At 38.3% G+C, this 17,309-nt stretch overlaps 1 protein-coding gene across 8 annotated transcripts in view; it reads left to right on the forward strand.

The window, feature by feature from the left end:
• The window catches only part of RICTOR (RPTOR independent companion of MTOR complex 2), a 137,873-nt gene that overhangs the window by 24,905 nt on the left and 95,659 nt on the right, over positions 1-17,309 (forward strand). For 7 of the 8 annotated variants that reach the window (NM_001144096.3, XM_059878738.1, XM_059878740.1 and 4 more), the window contains one exon: positions 11,980-12,077. In NM_001144096.3, the coding sequence (NP_001137568.1) occupies positions 11,980-12,077 (98 nt within the window). Of the gene's footprint in view, positions 1-1,072; positions 9,739-11,979; positions 12,078-17,309 lie in introns of all 8 variants that reach the window. The other variant, XM_059878737.1, reaches the window with a different exon arrangement.

Below are 17,309 nucleotides of genomic sequence, written 5' to 3' on the forward strand. Positions count from 1 at the left end.
ACATGCCTCATGGCCAAAAGAAACCAAAAAAAAAAAAAAAAACTTAGAAATGTAAAGTTACTCCCAAGATAAATCAAAACTGTACTTTATAGTATACCTTTGTATTCTTAGTTATATAAGTAATAAAATGGCTAAATACAGTCTAGAGGGGAAACCTATGTTCCTATTATACTGTTCCCAGGATGTTGGAACAAGAACCCAAAGAAAGTATTCTCTTCCAGTCTCTGGGAAAAGGAGATAGAGAAAAGATTTAGTTGTAAGAAAGTATACAAACGGTGGTTGAGTTTTAACTAACTATGTCTCTGATGGTCATATCATTTACAGTACAGCCTAGGATACTTCAGGGAGTGAAAGGAGGTGGTATTAATCACACTGGCATGATAGGTGTAAATTAGAACTTAGATCAGGTCCATGTTCTGTCATAACTGTTGTGATAGCAGTATGAAGAATGTATCATGAGAACAGAAAGAAGGTGCTTGCAGGTTAAGGAAAACCTTTACATATCTGAGTAAGACTTCTGAGGAATGAGGATTTCTTCCAGATCAGGTAGGGAAAGAATGGGCATGCCTGGCTAAAGAAACCTAGTGCCATCTTGCTGTCTCTGTAGTCTTGCCTCTAAACGAATTATTCCCTTTCAAGAGGTGCTTCATGTCCATCATTCTTCTAAAGTAGCCCTACGAAACTATTCAATTTTTAGTATAATAAATCTAACATTTAAGGAGCTTATAACTAAACTGATTTGCTTGCAGAAGTAATTGATAGGTTTCCTTGTCCATCTCTATTACATATGTATATTTAAAATAACAACAGTGATTAAAAGAAGATTATTGTCTACTTCAGTTGCTTGTGAGGAAAAATGATCATTTTCAGTACTGAGGGTAGATAATTCCTGTTCTGCATTCCAGATTGTTACACCAGAACAAACAAATGAAAATTACAAAGGGACAGAGTTCAGCATCAGTATAAGGGTCAATATTCTACTACTCGATCAAAAATAGAATAGGGTCTCCTAAAGGAAAAGGAGTACGTCAAGGCTGTATATTGTCATCCTGCTTATTTAACTTCTATGCAGAGTACATCATGAGAAATGCTGGACTGGAAGAAACACAAGCTGGAATCAAGATTGCCGGGAGAAATATCAAGAACCTCAGATATGCAGATGACACCACCCTTATGGCAGAAAGTGAAGAGGAACTAAAAAGCCTCTTGATGAAGGTGAAAGAGGAGGGTGAAAAAGTTGGCTTAAAACTCAACATTCAGAAAACGAAGATCATGGCATCTGGTCCCATCACTTCATGGGAAATAGATGGGGAAACAGTGGAAACAGTGTCAGACTTTATTTTTTTGGGCTCCAAAATCACTGCAGATGGTGACTACAGCCATGAAATTAAAATACGCTTACTCCTTGGAAGAAAAGTTATGACCAACCTAGTTAGCATATTGAAAAGCAGAGACATTACTTTGCCAACAAAGGTTCGTCTAGTCAAGGCTATGGTTTTTCCTGTGGTCATGTATGGATGTGAGAGTTGGACTGTGAAGAAAGCTGAGTGCCGAAGAATTGATGCTTTTGAACTGTTGTGTTGGAGAAGACTCTTGAGAGTCCCTTGGACTGCAAGGAGATCCAACCAGTCCATTCTGAAGAAGATCAGTCCTGGGATTTCTTTGGAAGAAATGATGCTAAAGCTGAAACTCCAGTAGTTTGGCCACCTCATGCGAAGAGTTGACTCATTGGAAAAGACTCTGATGCTGCGAGGGATTGGGGGCCGGAGGAGAAGGGGACGACAGAGGATGAGATGGCTGGATGGCATCACTGACTCGATGGACGTGAGTCTGAGTGAACTCCGGGAGTTGGTGATGGACAGGGAGGCCTGGCGTGCTGTGATTCATGGGGTTGCAAAGAGTTGGACATGTCTGAGCAACTGAACTGAACTGATCTGAACTGAAGAAGTTTTTAGTTCCTTTGTGTTAAAGGTAAAAGGAAGGCCGTTTTCCCAGGATGCTATCATTTTGATCTTTTCCCTCCTAAATTATATAACTCTTTGATATTAATAATTGTTAGAATTTCAGGAAATGTTAAATAATTTCAAGCAGTGCTTCCTCACCTTTTGGACCTGTGGGTAAGGGTGAGAAAATGTACTTTCACTGTCCTTGCTGATGGAGGAGACAGATTTGTTGCTGGCTTTTACAAAGGAAATACTAACTATAGGTATTGCCATGTATTTTTAATCCTTTATGTCTTCTCATAATAAACAGATAATATTGAGATGTAATTAAGTAATACATATCAGATTTATGAAGTCACATTTAATTTTGTTACATTCTTATGCATCCAGCTTTTCTAGCTTGATGCTTATTAGCATTTGTTCATGTATATTCACAAATAAATCACAGAAAATATTGTCCAACTCTGCGCCCACTCATTACTCTGGCATTTTTAAGAAGGCAAATAAAACAAAAAATTTTACTTCAAAAATGAGCAAATCTTGGATCATAAAAGTAATACGCTAAAACATGTAGGCAAAATTCATTAATTTAGACACACTGCTGCTACTGCTGCTGAGTCGTTTCAGTCGTGTCCGACTCTGTGTGACCCCATAGACTAAAGCCCATTAGGCTCCTCTGTCCCTGGGATTCTCCAGGCAAGAACACTGGAGTGGGTTGCCATTTCCTTCTCCAATGCATGAAAGTGAAAAGTGAAAGTGAAGTCGCTCAGTCGTGTCCGACTCTTCGCGACCCCATGGACTGCAGCCCACCAGGCTCCTCCGTCCATGGGATTTGCCAGGCAAGAGTGCTGGAGTGGGGTGCCATTGCCTTCTCCGTTAGACACACTAATATGTGAATTAAACATTTGTTTGGGCTGGCTGCATAACTTTCACATAATTGATCCATAAAAATTGTTTTTGTAAGCAGATAATAACTAATTTTAATGATAGTTGCTGCTATTTATTGAACATCTGTTATGGGCTAGGCACTCTGCTAAGTTGTACCTCACACCTTGAAACAATGCCTTCAAGGTTAGGTAATTAGTATAATATATTCACTATAACCTTGGACTTCCCTGTTAGCTCAGCTGGTAAAGAATCCACCTGCAGTGCAGGAGACCTGGTTCAATTCCTGGATTGGGAACATCCATTGGAGAAGGAATAGGCTACCAGTATTCTTGGACTTCCATTGTGGCTCAGCTGGTAAAGAATCAGCCTGCAGTGAGGGGGACCTGGATTCGATCCCTGGGTTGGAAAGATCCCCTGGAGAAGGGAACGGCTACCTACTCCAGTATTCTAGCCTAGAGAATTACGTGGACTGCAGAGTCCATGGGATCACAAAGAGCTGGACGCGATGGAGTGACTTTCACTCACTTATTCACTATAATCTTAATATTTTATGGGAAAAACCCAAAATGAACTTTTTGGCCAACCCAGTATAAGAAAATGGTGTCTGTGAGGTTTAGTAAAGTAGTCAAGAATACATGGTTTGTAGGTGTTTAAGCTAGATTCCTTTTAAAGCTGTGGTTTTTCTAGTAGTCATGTACAGATACAAGAGTTGGAACATAAGAAGACTGAGCACTGAAGAATTGATGCTTTCGAATTATGGTGCAGGAGAAGACTTAAGAGTCCCTTGAATTGAAAGGAGATCAAACCAGTCAATCCTAAAGGAAATCAACCCTGAATATTCATTGGAAGGACTGATGCAGAAGCCGAGACTCCAATACTTTGGCCACTTGATGGGAATAGCGGACTCATTGGAAAAGACTCTGATGCTGGAAAAGATTAAAAGCAACAGGAGAGTGAGGTGGCAGAGGATGATACAGATGTAGATAGCATCACCACTCAATGGACATAAATTTGAGCAAGTTCCGGGAGATAGTGAAGGACAGCAAAGCCTGACATGCTTATAGTCTGTGGGGTTGCAGAGAGTCAGACACAATTTAGCAACTAAACAGCAGCAAGCTAGATTGAAATCCAGTTCTTTTTTATTTCAGAATTGTTCTTTCTATTACTCTCAAATAAATGTATGCCACTAGTATTTGGTCATTAATTTACTCTGTGTACTTGAACCAAAATTTATTTAAGTATCAATTTTATGCTATATATTTATTGACAGGTAAGGATATTATTAATATGATTTATCACAGCATGTTACAAAGCAGTATATATTGGAAACATTTTAAAATAAATGCATGCTTACATCGTGTGTGTGTGTGTGTGTATATATATATATATACATACATATATATATACATCTGTGCATGTATGTATATGTACATATATGGAAAATTAAGCTAAAGGGGGAATGAATATATATATGTGTGTGTATCTATAGATGTATAGAGATAAAAGTGTCCTTTACTGTAGTTTTCTTTTGGTGGTTTTCTGTATATATATTTGTATCTATGTATGCATGTTTGTGCTTATATAATATTAAATTGCTGAATATTGACTATAGTTATTTCATTACTTCCAGAGAGTCACTGGGAACATGCATAGGACTACAAGTTACACAATAAGAGGAAAAGAGCAACAGTAATTTTAGCAGTTCTTTTGTGTTTTGCTTCCTTGCATTTGAATGGTTGGCCATCATTGCCAGCTAGCCACATTTTTTTTTTTTTCTTTTTTTGTAGCCACTTTTTTTTTTTTTATTCCTCTTTTTTACTTAATGCATCTCTGGGCTAAACTACTGGGCTTCAGGGAAATCCTAGTGGATTATCTCATTTGTGCTTTATACATTTCACATAGCACAGTTTTGGAGAGGCTGAACTGGAAACATTAAGTGAAAGTAGTAAGAAATCACAGAGGTAATGCTAATGCTAGGTCACTTCAGTCGTGTCCGACTCTGTGCGACCCCAGAGATGGCAGCCCACCAGGCTCCCCCGTCCCTGGGATTCTCCAGGCAAGAACACTGGAGTGGGTTGCCATTTCCTTCTCCAGTGCATGAAAGTGAAAAGTGAAGGTGAAGTCGCTTAGTCGTGTCCAACCCTTAGCGACCTCATGGACTGCAGCCCACCAGGCTCCTCCATCCATGGGATTTTCCAGGCAAGAATACTGGAGTGGGGTGCCATTGCCTTCTCCATCAAAGAGGTAAACTCCTCCTTAAATTCTCTCCCCTGTGCACTCCCCCCACCCCAATAAAAAGTCCATTGATCTCAGCTTGCTCATGTAGTTTTAAGTTCTGTCTAGCATAGGAGTTGACAGTTGACAGATCATGAGCCAGTGTTATTGAAACATAGCCTCATTCATTTACTTACCTATTTTCTCCATTGCTTTCTTGATTACAACAGAATTGAGGTTACAACAGAACAGACTTTATGGCCTAAAATACTTACTGTCTGGGTTTTTAATTAAAATGTTTAGATACTCCTGATCTAGCATGTAAGGAAGAAACTAGGGACTTCTCATTTAACCAGGGCAAATTTACCTTAGTATTTGAAGTTATGGATCCCCATAAGAACATTGTAACATAAGAGCATACATAGTATTTGATGTTTAAAATGGCCCTAATGCTACCCTGGTGGCTCAGATGGTAAAGTGTCTGCCTACAAGGTGGGAGACCTGGGCTCAGTCCCTGGGTTGGGAAGATCTCCTGGAGAAGGAAATGGGAACCCACTCCAGTATTCTTGCCTGGAAAATTCCATGAATGGAGGAGCCTGTTAGGCTACAGTCCATGGGGTTGCAAAGAATCGGACATGACTGAGTGACTTCACTTCGATGCTATTTTTGAATTTGGGAAGAAGTATGAGTTTCTGGAAGGAAACATGTTCTGTCTTTCAGGAAATATATTATGAAGAAACTTAGAAGCTCTTCCACATTCCAATTCTGTTTGGGGGTTCCTGGTAATTGTATGGGCTTCCCTGGTGGCTCAGATGGTAATTATATATAAGACAAAGGGATGAGGAGGGGAAAGAAGAAAGGCTGATTTGATTTGGATTGACAGCAACAGTGCATTAAAGTATGGTAGGTTCATTTTATATCAGTATTTATTAGGCAAACATTTGACACAGTATTGGCTTCTGACTACCTGTCAGTTTTCATTTTGTGGCTTTTTCTGTTGTTAATCCTCAGTTTTCTTCCAATTGTTTATAAGGTCCAGTTAGAAATGATGTCTCTTGTTCATTGATGTATTATTCCCAGTACCTAAAACAGTACTTGACCATAGTAGGTGTTCAGTTAATACTTCTTAAGTGAGTGAGTTCAGACTCGAGGTTTTATTTTTGTCACAAAATTGTGGCTTTTCAAAAATGTCTGCAATCAGTTTGTACCTAGAAAATAGGCAATAATTAGAAATATGCAAGCCTTTTTGAAAACTATATCTTCAACCTAATCATCATAAATATTAGTCCTGTCACATACTACATAGCAGAAACTGGGTCCTTGCTTTAGTGAAACTGTTTGATGTCTGACTACTCAATTATAAATTGATGTAAGATGGTTAAATTATGTATTTCCAGTAGGTGAATTTCACAATGCCTTTTAGTAAACTTTGACTTGCAAACTGATACAGGTTCTGAATTAGCGCAAGTGTTGTTAAAAATTGTAGTATGTTCTCAAATATAGTTAAATCATTTAAAAATCATTGGCTTACTTATAATTTTTCTTTTTCAGTGTCTCCAAACAGGTACCATTTATAACAAAAAGATATTACCAATAGTGATCTACTCATAGTTCCTTACAGTTTTTTTTGTATGAGCTCTGATACCACACAGTGATAAGCTGTTTTCATTCCATGTTTAAGATGAAAAGTTACTAATTATAAAGACATACCCTAAACCATCTAATATTAGATCAAATTTCATTGGAGTTAAAATAAATATATCCAGTATTTGTAGGAAATATTCTGAAATCAAATGAATGATCTTCTTGTTGTTCAGTTGCCTGGTCATGTTCAACTCTTTGGGACTCCATAGACTGCAGCATGCCAGGTCCCATACTGTCGTCTTCTGTCCTCAATCTTTCCCATCATCAGGCACTTTTCCAGTTAGTTGGCTGTTCGCATCAGATCAGCAAAATATTGGAGCTTCAGCTTCAGCATCAGTCCTTCTAATGAGTATTCAGGGTTGATTTCCCTTAAGATTGACTATTTTGATCTTGTGTCTTAGTCACTCAATGGTGTCTGACTTTTCGACCCCATGGACTGTAGCCCACCAGGCTTCTCCATCTATGGGATTTTCCCGGCAAGAATATTGGAGTTTTGTTGCAATTTCCTTCTCCAGTGGATCTTCTTGACCCAGGGATCAAACCTGGGTCTCCCACATTGCATGCAGGCTCTTTACCATCTGGGCCACCAGGGAGGCCCTCGTGGGGTTTGATCTTTGTAGCAATTTCAAAGAGATTGGAGATAGCTAGGGTATGTAATGGAGAAGGAAATGGCAACCCACTCCAGTATTCTTGCCTGGAGAATCCTGTGGACAGAGGAGCCTGGTGGGCTGCTGTCTGTAGGGTCACGCAGAGTCGGATACGACTGATGGAACTTAGCATGCATGCATGCACTGGAGAAGGAAATGGCAACCCACTCCAGTGTTCTTGCCTGGAGAATCCCAGGGACAGGGGAGCCTGGTGGGCTGCCGTCTATGGGTTGCACAGAGTCGGACACGACTGAAGTGACTTGGCGGCAGCAGCAGCAGGATATGTAATATGCTTAGTGGTTTGACACTAACCAGTGTGTGGTTGTCATGGCTCACACTCAGTATAACAGAATGGAGAGAAGCAGATGCAAGCTAAATTTATAGAACAATGTGATGTTTTATTTGCTGAGGAAAACACTTATTCAAAACAAATAGCTCCTTAGTTTGTGTTAACAGATTAAAATCTCAAAAGAAAGTCATAATAGGTCTTAAAGTAAAATATCAATAATGTGACAATTTTTTTCCTTTTTTAGATTGTGCTTTTGTTTAAAGCAAATAGGATGCTGAATATGTTAATAGAAAAATAACTTGAATATTGACACAGTATCCAAGGGTTGGCAGATTCCCAACCACAGGGTAATTTCTGGCTTTGACCTGTTTTTGTAAAACAGGTGAACTAAGGATTACTTTTGCATTTTAAAAGCTTTTTATTTTCTTTCAGTATTTTAAAGTTGTTCCCCTGTCTTCTCATTTGCTTTGTTTTCTGGGAGAAATTTGTCATTTTTCTCTTTATTTCTCTGTATGTAACTTGTCTGTCTGTGTTGTTGTTCAGTCGCTAAGTCATGTCCTATTCTTTGAGACCTCATGGACTGCTGGGCTCCTCTGTCCTCCACTATTTCCTGGAGTTTGCTCAAATTCATGTCCATTGAGTCTGTGATGCTATCTAACCATCTTATCCTCTGCCACTCGCTTCCCCTTTTGCCTTCAATCTTTCCCAGAAACAGGGTCTTTTCCATTGAGTTGGCTCTTCTCATCAGGTGGCCAGAGTATTGGAGCTTCAGCATCAGTCCTTCCAATGAATATTCAGGATTTCCTGAATATTCCTGATTTCCTTTAGGATTGACTGGTGATTTCCTTGCAGTCCAAGGGACTCAAGAATCTTCTCCTACACCACAGTTTGAAAGCATCAATTCTTCCGCTCTCAGCCTTTTTTATGGTCCAACTCTCACATCTGTGTATGACTGTTGTAAAAACCATAAATTTGACTGTGTGGACTTTTGTTAGCAAAGTGATGTCTCTGCTTTTTAATATACTGTCTAGGTTTGTCATAGCTTTCCTTCCAAGGAGCAAGTGTGTTTTAATTTCATGGCTGCAGTCTTTTTTTTAATCTGGTTGCTTTTAAGATTTTTCCTCTACCAGTGATTTTGAGTAATTTGATTATGATGTACCTTGGTCCTTTTCCTTGTGCTTGGGATTGATTGAACTTCTTGGATTTATTGGCTTACTGTGATCAAACTTGGAAAGTTTTCATCTATTATTTCTTCAATTAATTCTTCTATTCCAAACTTTTTTTTTTAGGGACTCTGGTTACACATATTGCAATTTTGTTAAGCTGCTTGAATCCCTATAGTTTGCTGTTGGTCTTTTCATTTTTCTTTTTTCCCTTTGTGTTACATTTTGGATAATTCTTATTGCTTTGTCTTCAAAATTCACAACTCTTACTTTCTATAAAAGCTATTATGCTTTTTTTCTCATCCAATATATTTACATCTGAGACACTAGTTTTCGTCTCCAAAAGTTCAGTTTCAGTGCTGTTTACACTTTTTATGCCTCTCCCTAAGGTTTTGAAATATAGACTACAGTTATAAAAATTGTTTTAATGTCCTTTTCTACTGATTGTATTAGATTGTTGCAAGAGTAATTGAGGTTTGTCATTGTTGAACTTTGCCATTTGATATTGGAATAGTCTTAAAGAAATGTGATTGATTATGTTATGCATCATTTTAATGCACATTTCTTACTTTGTTTTTTTGCTAATGACTTATTACTTGCTGTTTATATTTTAGACTAGGGAAATGATGTTACACAAAAAGTAAATTTGAGTGATTTTCTTATTCAAGTTCAACATGGGTCATAAAGCTGCAGAGACAACTTGCAACATCAGTAACACATTTGGCCCAGGAACTGCTAACAAACGTACAGTGCAATGGTGGTTCGAGAAGTTTTTCAGAAGAGACAAGAGCCTTGAAGATGAGGAGTGCGGTGGCCGGCCGTCAGAAGTTGACAACAACCAATTGAGAGGATCATCGATGCTAATCCTCTTAGAACAACACGAGAAGTTGCCCAAGAACTCAAGTGTTGACCATTCTTTGGTTATTTGGCATCTGAAGCAAATTGGAAAGGTGAAAAAGCTTGATAATTGGGTGCCTAGTAAGCAAATCAAAAAAATGATTTTGAAGTGTTGTCTTCTCTTATTCTGTGCAACAACTAAGAACCATTTTTTTTTTTTTTTGGATTGTGATGCGTGACTAAAAGTGGTTTTTTTTTTTTAATTTAATTGGAGGCTAATTACTTTACCACTAATTGCTAATTACCACTGCGATTACCAACCCAGTGGTTGGACCGAGAAGAGGCTCCAAAGCACTTCCCAAAGACAAACTTACACCAGAAAAGGTCGTGGTCACCATTTGTCCATCTGCTGCTGGTCTGATCCACTACAGCTTTTTAAATCCCCCTGAGACCATTCTGAGAGTGCTCAGCAAATTGATGAGAGAGGCGCTGAAATCTGCAAAGCCTCGAGCTGGCATTCTTTTCCATGATGACGTCCAACCACATGTCTCACAACCAACACTTCAGAAGTTGAATGAATTAGGCTATGAAGTTTTGCCTCATCTGCTACATTCATCTAACCTCTCGCCAACTGATTCACTTCTTCAAGCATTTCGGTAACTTTTTGCATGGAAAATGCTTCCACAACCAGCAGGATGTGGAAAATGCTTTCCAAGAGTTTATCGAAGTCTGAAGCACAGGTTTTTGCGCCAAAGGAATGAACAAACTTACTTCTTGTTGACAAAAATGTGTTGATTATAATGGTTCCTATTTTGATTAATAAAAATGTGTTTGAACCTAGTTATAATGATTTAAAATTCACAGCCCCGAACCGTGATTATGTTTGCACCAACCTAATACTATCTGTGTCGGTTCTGGGTCATTTTCAGTTGATTAATTTTTCTGCTTACTATGAGTCATGTTTTCCTGCTGCTTTGCATGTCTGATGATATTTGGATACTAGTCATTGTAAATTTTGCTTCATTAGGTGTTTTCTATTTTTCTTTTATGATTCTTACTGAGCTTTGGTCTGAGACATTTTAGTTATTTGAAAACAGTTTGATTCTTTCAAATCTTGCTTTGAAGATTTGTTGTGTGCTGTGTGCTTAGTTACTTCAGTTGTGTCCAACTTTTTGTGACCCCATAGACAGTAGCCTGCCAGGCTCCTCTGTCCATGGAGTTTCTCCAGGCAAGAATACTGGAGTGGGTTGCAGTGCCTTCCTCTGGGATCTTCCTAACCCAGGGATCAAACCCAAGTCTCCCACATTGTAGGCGGATTCTTTGCAGTTTGAGCCACCATGGAAGCCCGAGAATACTGGAGTGGGTAGCCTATCCCTTCTTCAGAGGATCTTCCCAATCCAGAAATCGAAACGGGGTCTCCTGCATGGCAGGCAGATTCTTTACCACCTGAACTGCCAGGGAAGCCCAAAGATTTGTTAGGTAGAATCAAAGAAATGTTTAGTCTGTACATGATTGTTCCCCACCACTGAGCCAAGACTTTTCTGAATACTCTGTCCAATGCCCCATGCACTATTAAGGTTTTCAGTATGGCCATTAGAAACAAGCACTGCTCCCTGTCCTGTGTAAACACATGATACTCATCCCTTTACTTTTTTTGAGTGATAATTTCCTCACACACATGCTCCAGCTGTTGCTGTAATGGCTGCATAAAAAGGGTCCTTCTGCAGATGTTTAGTGTTCTCTCTGGGCGGTGCTCTGTTCTCTGGTACAGTTTGTTCTCCTTGGACTCTGAGCTCTGTTTCTTGAACTCAGTTTGCCTGGGTATCTCCTCTCAGCACCAAGGCCTGGAAACACTCTAATGACAGTAAACTGAGGGCAGTTGTAGAGCATTTTTTTTTTTTTTTCGTTTCTCAGTGATTATTTTTCTTTACTTAATGTCCAGTGTTTTGAGAACTGTTGTTTTATGTGTTTTTTTCAATTTTGGGGTTGATTCAAATAAGACAGTATGTTTGGTTCCTGTTACTACATTATGGCCAGAAGTGAAAGGTGTTCTTGCAGTTGGGGTTGAAATTTTAGAATTAGTGGTTAAATAGTTCCAGGTGATGTAGAGAGTTGGACCATAGGTATAAATGGAGTAGAGAGGTGCAGGTCATTCATTGAGTCATCCACATAAACTTTGAAGTCTCCTAAGTAGGTAGATTTGAGGCAGAAAGTAAGACTTTAAAGAAAACCCGAGAGTCAAAGTTGTGAAGTTTTAATAATGCATGTTTCATGTGTTTTGTTAGGGAAAATAAAATTATTTTAAAATTATCTTAATCTTTTAAAATTATGTTAAATTATTTTATCTGTTCTAGAACCTTCTGATAACTTAAGGGAGATTCTCCAAAATGTGGCCAAATTGCAAGGAGTATCAAATATGAGAAAGCTAGGCCATCTGAATAACTTTACTAAGGTAAGTAACTTCAGTCTTTACATTATCATCCTAAGTTATTTTTTCCTTATTGTACTTGTTAGGTATATCTTAACCACCATTAAAAAGAAATTCTTCAGTATTCCCTCAATATTATTGTTTCCTTGGCCCTTTCTCATGGATTTTTGTCATATGTTTTTAAATTTAAAAGTATATTTGAATAATGAGACATATTTGACATTTGTTGTCAAATATTTGGTAGGTTCAGAAGAGAATAAAGGGAAATCACTGAGAAATCAGTAATTCAGTCTCCACTATTAGTCACATAAGGATGTAATTCTGTTGCCTTTTAATATTCATTTTTATGGGGTATCATATTATAAATATGTTGGTACATGAGTATGGTGTGTTGCATTTCATAGATGTAATGATTTCCAGAGAAATATTACCACTTCCTCTTCTTTCCTGATAACTCTGTTTCCATTATCTGGATCTCAGAACTCAACATACATGTTAGGGTACTTGTCCCAAATAAATATTGACCTGATCTCTACTAGCCACCAAGAATTCCCAAGTTTGATAGATGGATTGGTATGGTTGGGAGCCTGGTAATGCCGAACAGCCAACTCGTGGAAACACTGAAATACCTGTTATTTGAAACACTAAAATACCTGCCATAAATAGAAAATAGAATGCTTCCTTTGGGAAAATGAATTTCCATTTTTACTTTACTAAGTATAAATTATTTTACGTTTTATTTATTTTTATATTTTATTGAAGTTTAGTCGATTTACAGTGTCATGTTAGTATTAGGTGTACAGCATGCGATTCAGATTATATATACTCATTTTCAGATTCTTTTCCCTTATAGGCTGTTACAAATATTGAGTATAGTGCCTTGTTGTACATTTTAAACATAGGAATAATTGTTTTAGCTGCTTACTAAAAGTGTGATCCATAGACCTGCAACATTGGTGTCACCTTGGAGTTTGTTTGATATGGACAGTTTTCAACCCCACCCAGACCTACTCAGTGAGAATCTACATTTTAATGAATATCTCAGATGAATTTGGGTGTCCATTAAAATTTGAGTCACACTGTTTTAATCTTTCCAAAATGTTTAATTCTTTGCTACTTGGTAGTTAGACTGTGGCTTGAATTTGATTTTATTTCATAGAAATAGAAGGGGTAAGAATATAGTCACTAAGTAACAAAAAAATTTTTTCCCAATAAGGTGTTATATAATAAATATGAAGTAGATTAGTTTTTTTCTTTCCATAGTTGGTGAAATATACATATACACTTATCTTTTTCTTAATGAAACATTCTGGGATTTAATTTTATACAACATGAGAAAATTATCTTGTATGAGTGATGACAGTGATTTTTAAAAAAACTTTCAAAAACATTGAATAAGTGCTTGTGAAGGGGTTTTCAAAAATATCCTTGTTGTATGTTTCATTTTTATGAAAGTGTTGAAAATCTTCAAATACATTTCTTCAGTGTACTACTCAGGTAATGTCAGATTTTTAAGACCTAGAGTTATTTCAAGGTTACAAATTGAATCTCCTGGTTTTACTCTATTAAATTTCCCAGTTTTATGTCATCATTCTTCACCCAGTCTAATAGTAACATGTCTTAGCACTTGCCTTCATTTAACTGTTAAAAACAGTTAATAGAGGTTTATGTCTTGTTTGATCTCCTGGTTCATGTTATAATCAGCTTGACATCTAGTTATGTACTTCCATATCGTTTACAACTGGGATTCTAAAAGAAGAATGAATGTAAGAATGGCAGTGATTTCTTTTATTTCACTTTAGCACCAGAATGGGTCCTTTTTTTGTTGTTTAGTCTTCAGTCGTGTCCGACTCTTTGCAACCCCGTGGACTGCAGCACACCAGGCATCCCTGTCCTTCACCATCTCCTGGAGCTTGCTCAAACTCATGTCCATTGAGTCGGTGCTGCCTTCCAACCATCTCGTCCTATGTTGTCCCCTTCTCCTGCCTTCAATCTATCCCAGCATCAAAGTCTTTTCTAATGAATTGGCTTTATGCATCATGTGGCCCAAATATTGGAGTTTCAGCTTCAACCTCAGTCCTTCCCGTGAATATTCAGGACTGATTTCCTTTAGGATTAACTGATTTGATCTTCTTGCTGTCCAAGGGACTCTTAAGAAGAGTCTTCTCCAACACTGCAGTTGAAAAGCATCGATTGTTTGGCACTCAGCTTTCTTTATGGTTCACCATAACTACTGGGAAAACCATAGCCTTGACTAGATGGACTTTTGTCGGTAAAGTAATGTCTCTGCTTTTTAATATGCTGTCATGGTTTGTCATAGCTTTTCTTCCAAAGAGCAAGTATCTTTTAATTTCATGGCTGCAGTCACCATCTGCAGTGATTTGGAGCCCAAGAAAATAAAGTCTTCCACTGTTTCCATTGTTTCTGCATCTGTTTGCTATGAAATGATGGGACTGGATGCCATGATCTTAGGTTTTTGAATGTTAAACTTAAGCCAGCTTTTTCCCTCTCCTCTTGCACTTTCATAAAGAGGCTCTTTAGTTCCTCTTTGCTTTCTGCCATAAGGGTGGTGTCATCTGCATATCTGAGGTTAATGATACTTCTCCTGGCAATCTTGATTCCAGATTGTATTTCATCCAGCCCAGCATTTCAAGTGATGTACTCTGTATATAAATAAGCAGGGTGACAATATACAGCCTTGACGTACTCCTTTCCCAATTTGGAACCAGTCAATTGTTCCATGTCCAGTTTTAACTATTGCTTCTTGACCTGCAGGCAGGTTTCTTAGGAGGCAGATAAGGTGGTTGGTATTCCCATCTCTTTAAGAGTTTTCCACAGTTTTTTGTGATCCGCATTGTCAAAGTCTTCAGTGTAGTCAGTGAAGCATAAGTAGATGTTTTTCTGGAATTCTCTTGCTTTTTCTGTGATCTAGTGGATGTTGGCAATTTGATCTCTGGTTCTTCTACCCTTTCTAAATCCAGCTTGAATATCTGGAAGCTCCCGGTTCACATTACTGTTGAAGCCTAGCTTGGAGAATGGGTCCTAAAGCACTGTTAAACTCTGGAGAAGCACAATACAGTAGAAACACATGTAAGCCACTTTTGTAATTTTAAATTTTCTAGCAGGTCACACTAAAAAAGTAAAAGGAAGTGTGAAATTATTATTAATATTATATTTTCTTTAATACACTATATCCAACTTAACATTTTATGTAATTAGTATCAATTAAATATCAATAATTAAATATCAATGAGATATTTAATATTTTTTCATACTAAATCTTAGAAGATAAGTGTGGGTGTTTTCACCTCAGTTCAGTTGCTCAGTCATGTCTGATTGTTTGTGACCCCATGGACAGCAGCATGCCAGGCTTCTCTGTCCATCACCAACTCTGAGAGCTTGCTCAGACTCATGTCTATTGAGTCGGTGATGGCATCCAACATTCTCATCCTCTCTTAGCCCCTTCCCTTCCTGTCTTCAGTCTTTCCCAGCATTAGGGTCTTTTCCAGTGAGTCAGTTCTTCACATCATGTGGCCAAATTATTGGAATTTCAGCTTCATCAGTCCTTCCAGTGAATATTCAGGACTGATTTCCTTTAGGATTGACTGGTTTGATCTCCTCGCAGTCCAAGGGGACTCTCAAGAGTTTTCTCCAACACGAGAGTTTAAAAGCATCAGTTCTTCGGCACTCAGTTTTCTTATGGTCCAACTCTCACATCCATACATGACTACTGGAAAAACCATAGCTTTGACTAGATGGACCTTTTTTGGCAAAGAAATGTCTCTGCTTTTTAATATGTTGTCTAGGTTGGTCATAGCTTTTCCTCCAAGGAGCAAGTGTCTTTCAATTTCATGGCTGCAGTCACCATCTGCAGTGATTTTGGAGCCCAAGAAAATAAAGTCTGTCACTGTTTCCACTGTTTCTGTGTCTGTCTGCCATGAAGTGACAGGACCAGATGCCATGATCTTAGTTTTTTTGAATGTTGAATTTTAAGTCAGCTTTGTCCATTCTTTTCTTTCACTTTCATCAAGAGACTTTTTAGTTCCTCTTTGCTTTCTGCCATAAGGGTGGTGTCATCTGCATATCTGACGTTATTAATATATCGCCCTGCAGTCTTGATTCCAGCTTGTGCCTTATCCAGTTCAGCGTTTCACATGATGTACTCTGCACATAGGTTAAATAAGCAGGGTGATTATATACAGCCTTGATATACTCCTTTCACTGTTTGGAACCAGTCCATTGTTCCATGTGTGGTCCTGTTGCTTCTTGACCTGCATACAGTTTCTCAGGAGGCAGGTAATGTGGTCTGGTATTCCCGTCTCTTGAAGAATTTTCCACAGTTTGTTGTGATCCACACAGTCAAAGGCTTTGACATAGTCTATAAAGCAGAAGTAGATGTTTTTCTGGAACTCTCTTTCTTTTTCGATGAGCCAGTGGATGTTGGCAATTTGATCTCTGGTTCTTTGCCTTTTCTAAATCCAGCTTGAACATCTGGAAGTTCTCGGTTCATGTACTGTTGAAGCCTTGCTTGGAGAATTTTGAACATTTGCCAGCATGTGAGATGAGTGCAGTTGTGCGGAAGTTGTGTGGAACATTGTTTGGCATTGTCTTTCTTTGGGATTAGAATGAAAACTGACCTTTTCCAGTCCTGTGGCCACTGCTGAGTTTTCTAAATTTGCTGGCATATTGAGTGTAGCACTTTCACAGCATCATCTGTTAGGATTTGAAATAGCTCAGCTGGAATTCCATCACCTCCACTAGCTTTGTTCGTAGTGATGCTTCCTGAGGCCCACTTGACTTCGCATTCCAGGGTATCTGGCTCTAGGTGCGCGCGGTCATACCATCATGGTTATCTGGATCATTAAGATCTTTTGTATAGTTCTTCTTTGCATTAATGCCACCTCTTCTTAATATCTTCTGCTTCTGTTAGGTCCATACCATTTCTGCCCTTTATTGTGCCCCTCTTTGCATGAAATGTTCCCTTAGTATCCCTGATTTTCTTGACGAGATCTCTAGTCTTTCCCATTCTGTTGTTTTCCTCTATTTCTTTGCAGTGATCACTGAGAAAGGCTTTCTTATCTCTCCTTGCTATTCTTTGGAACTCTGCATTCAAATGGGTATATCTTTTCTTTGCTCCTTTGCCTTTACCTTCTCTTCTTTTCTCAGCTATTTGTAAGGCCTCCTCAGACAACCATTTTGCCTTTTTGCATTCCTTTTTCTTGGGGATGGTCCTGGTCACTGTCTCCTGTAAAATGT

This window comes from Bos taurus, chromosome 20, assembly GCF_002263795.3.
Source record: "Bos taurus isolate L1 Dominette 01449 registration number 42190680 breed Hereford chromosome 20, ARS-UCD2.0, whole genome shotgun sequence".
NCBI lineage: Eukaryota > Metazoa > Chordata > Mammalia > Artiodactyla > Bovidae > Bos > Bos taurus.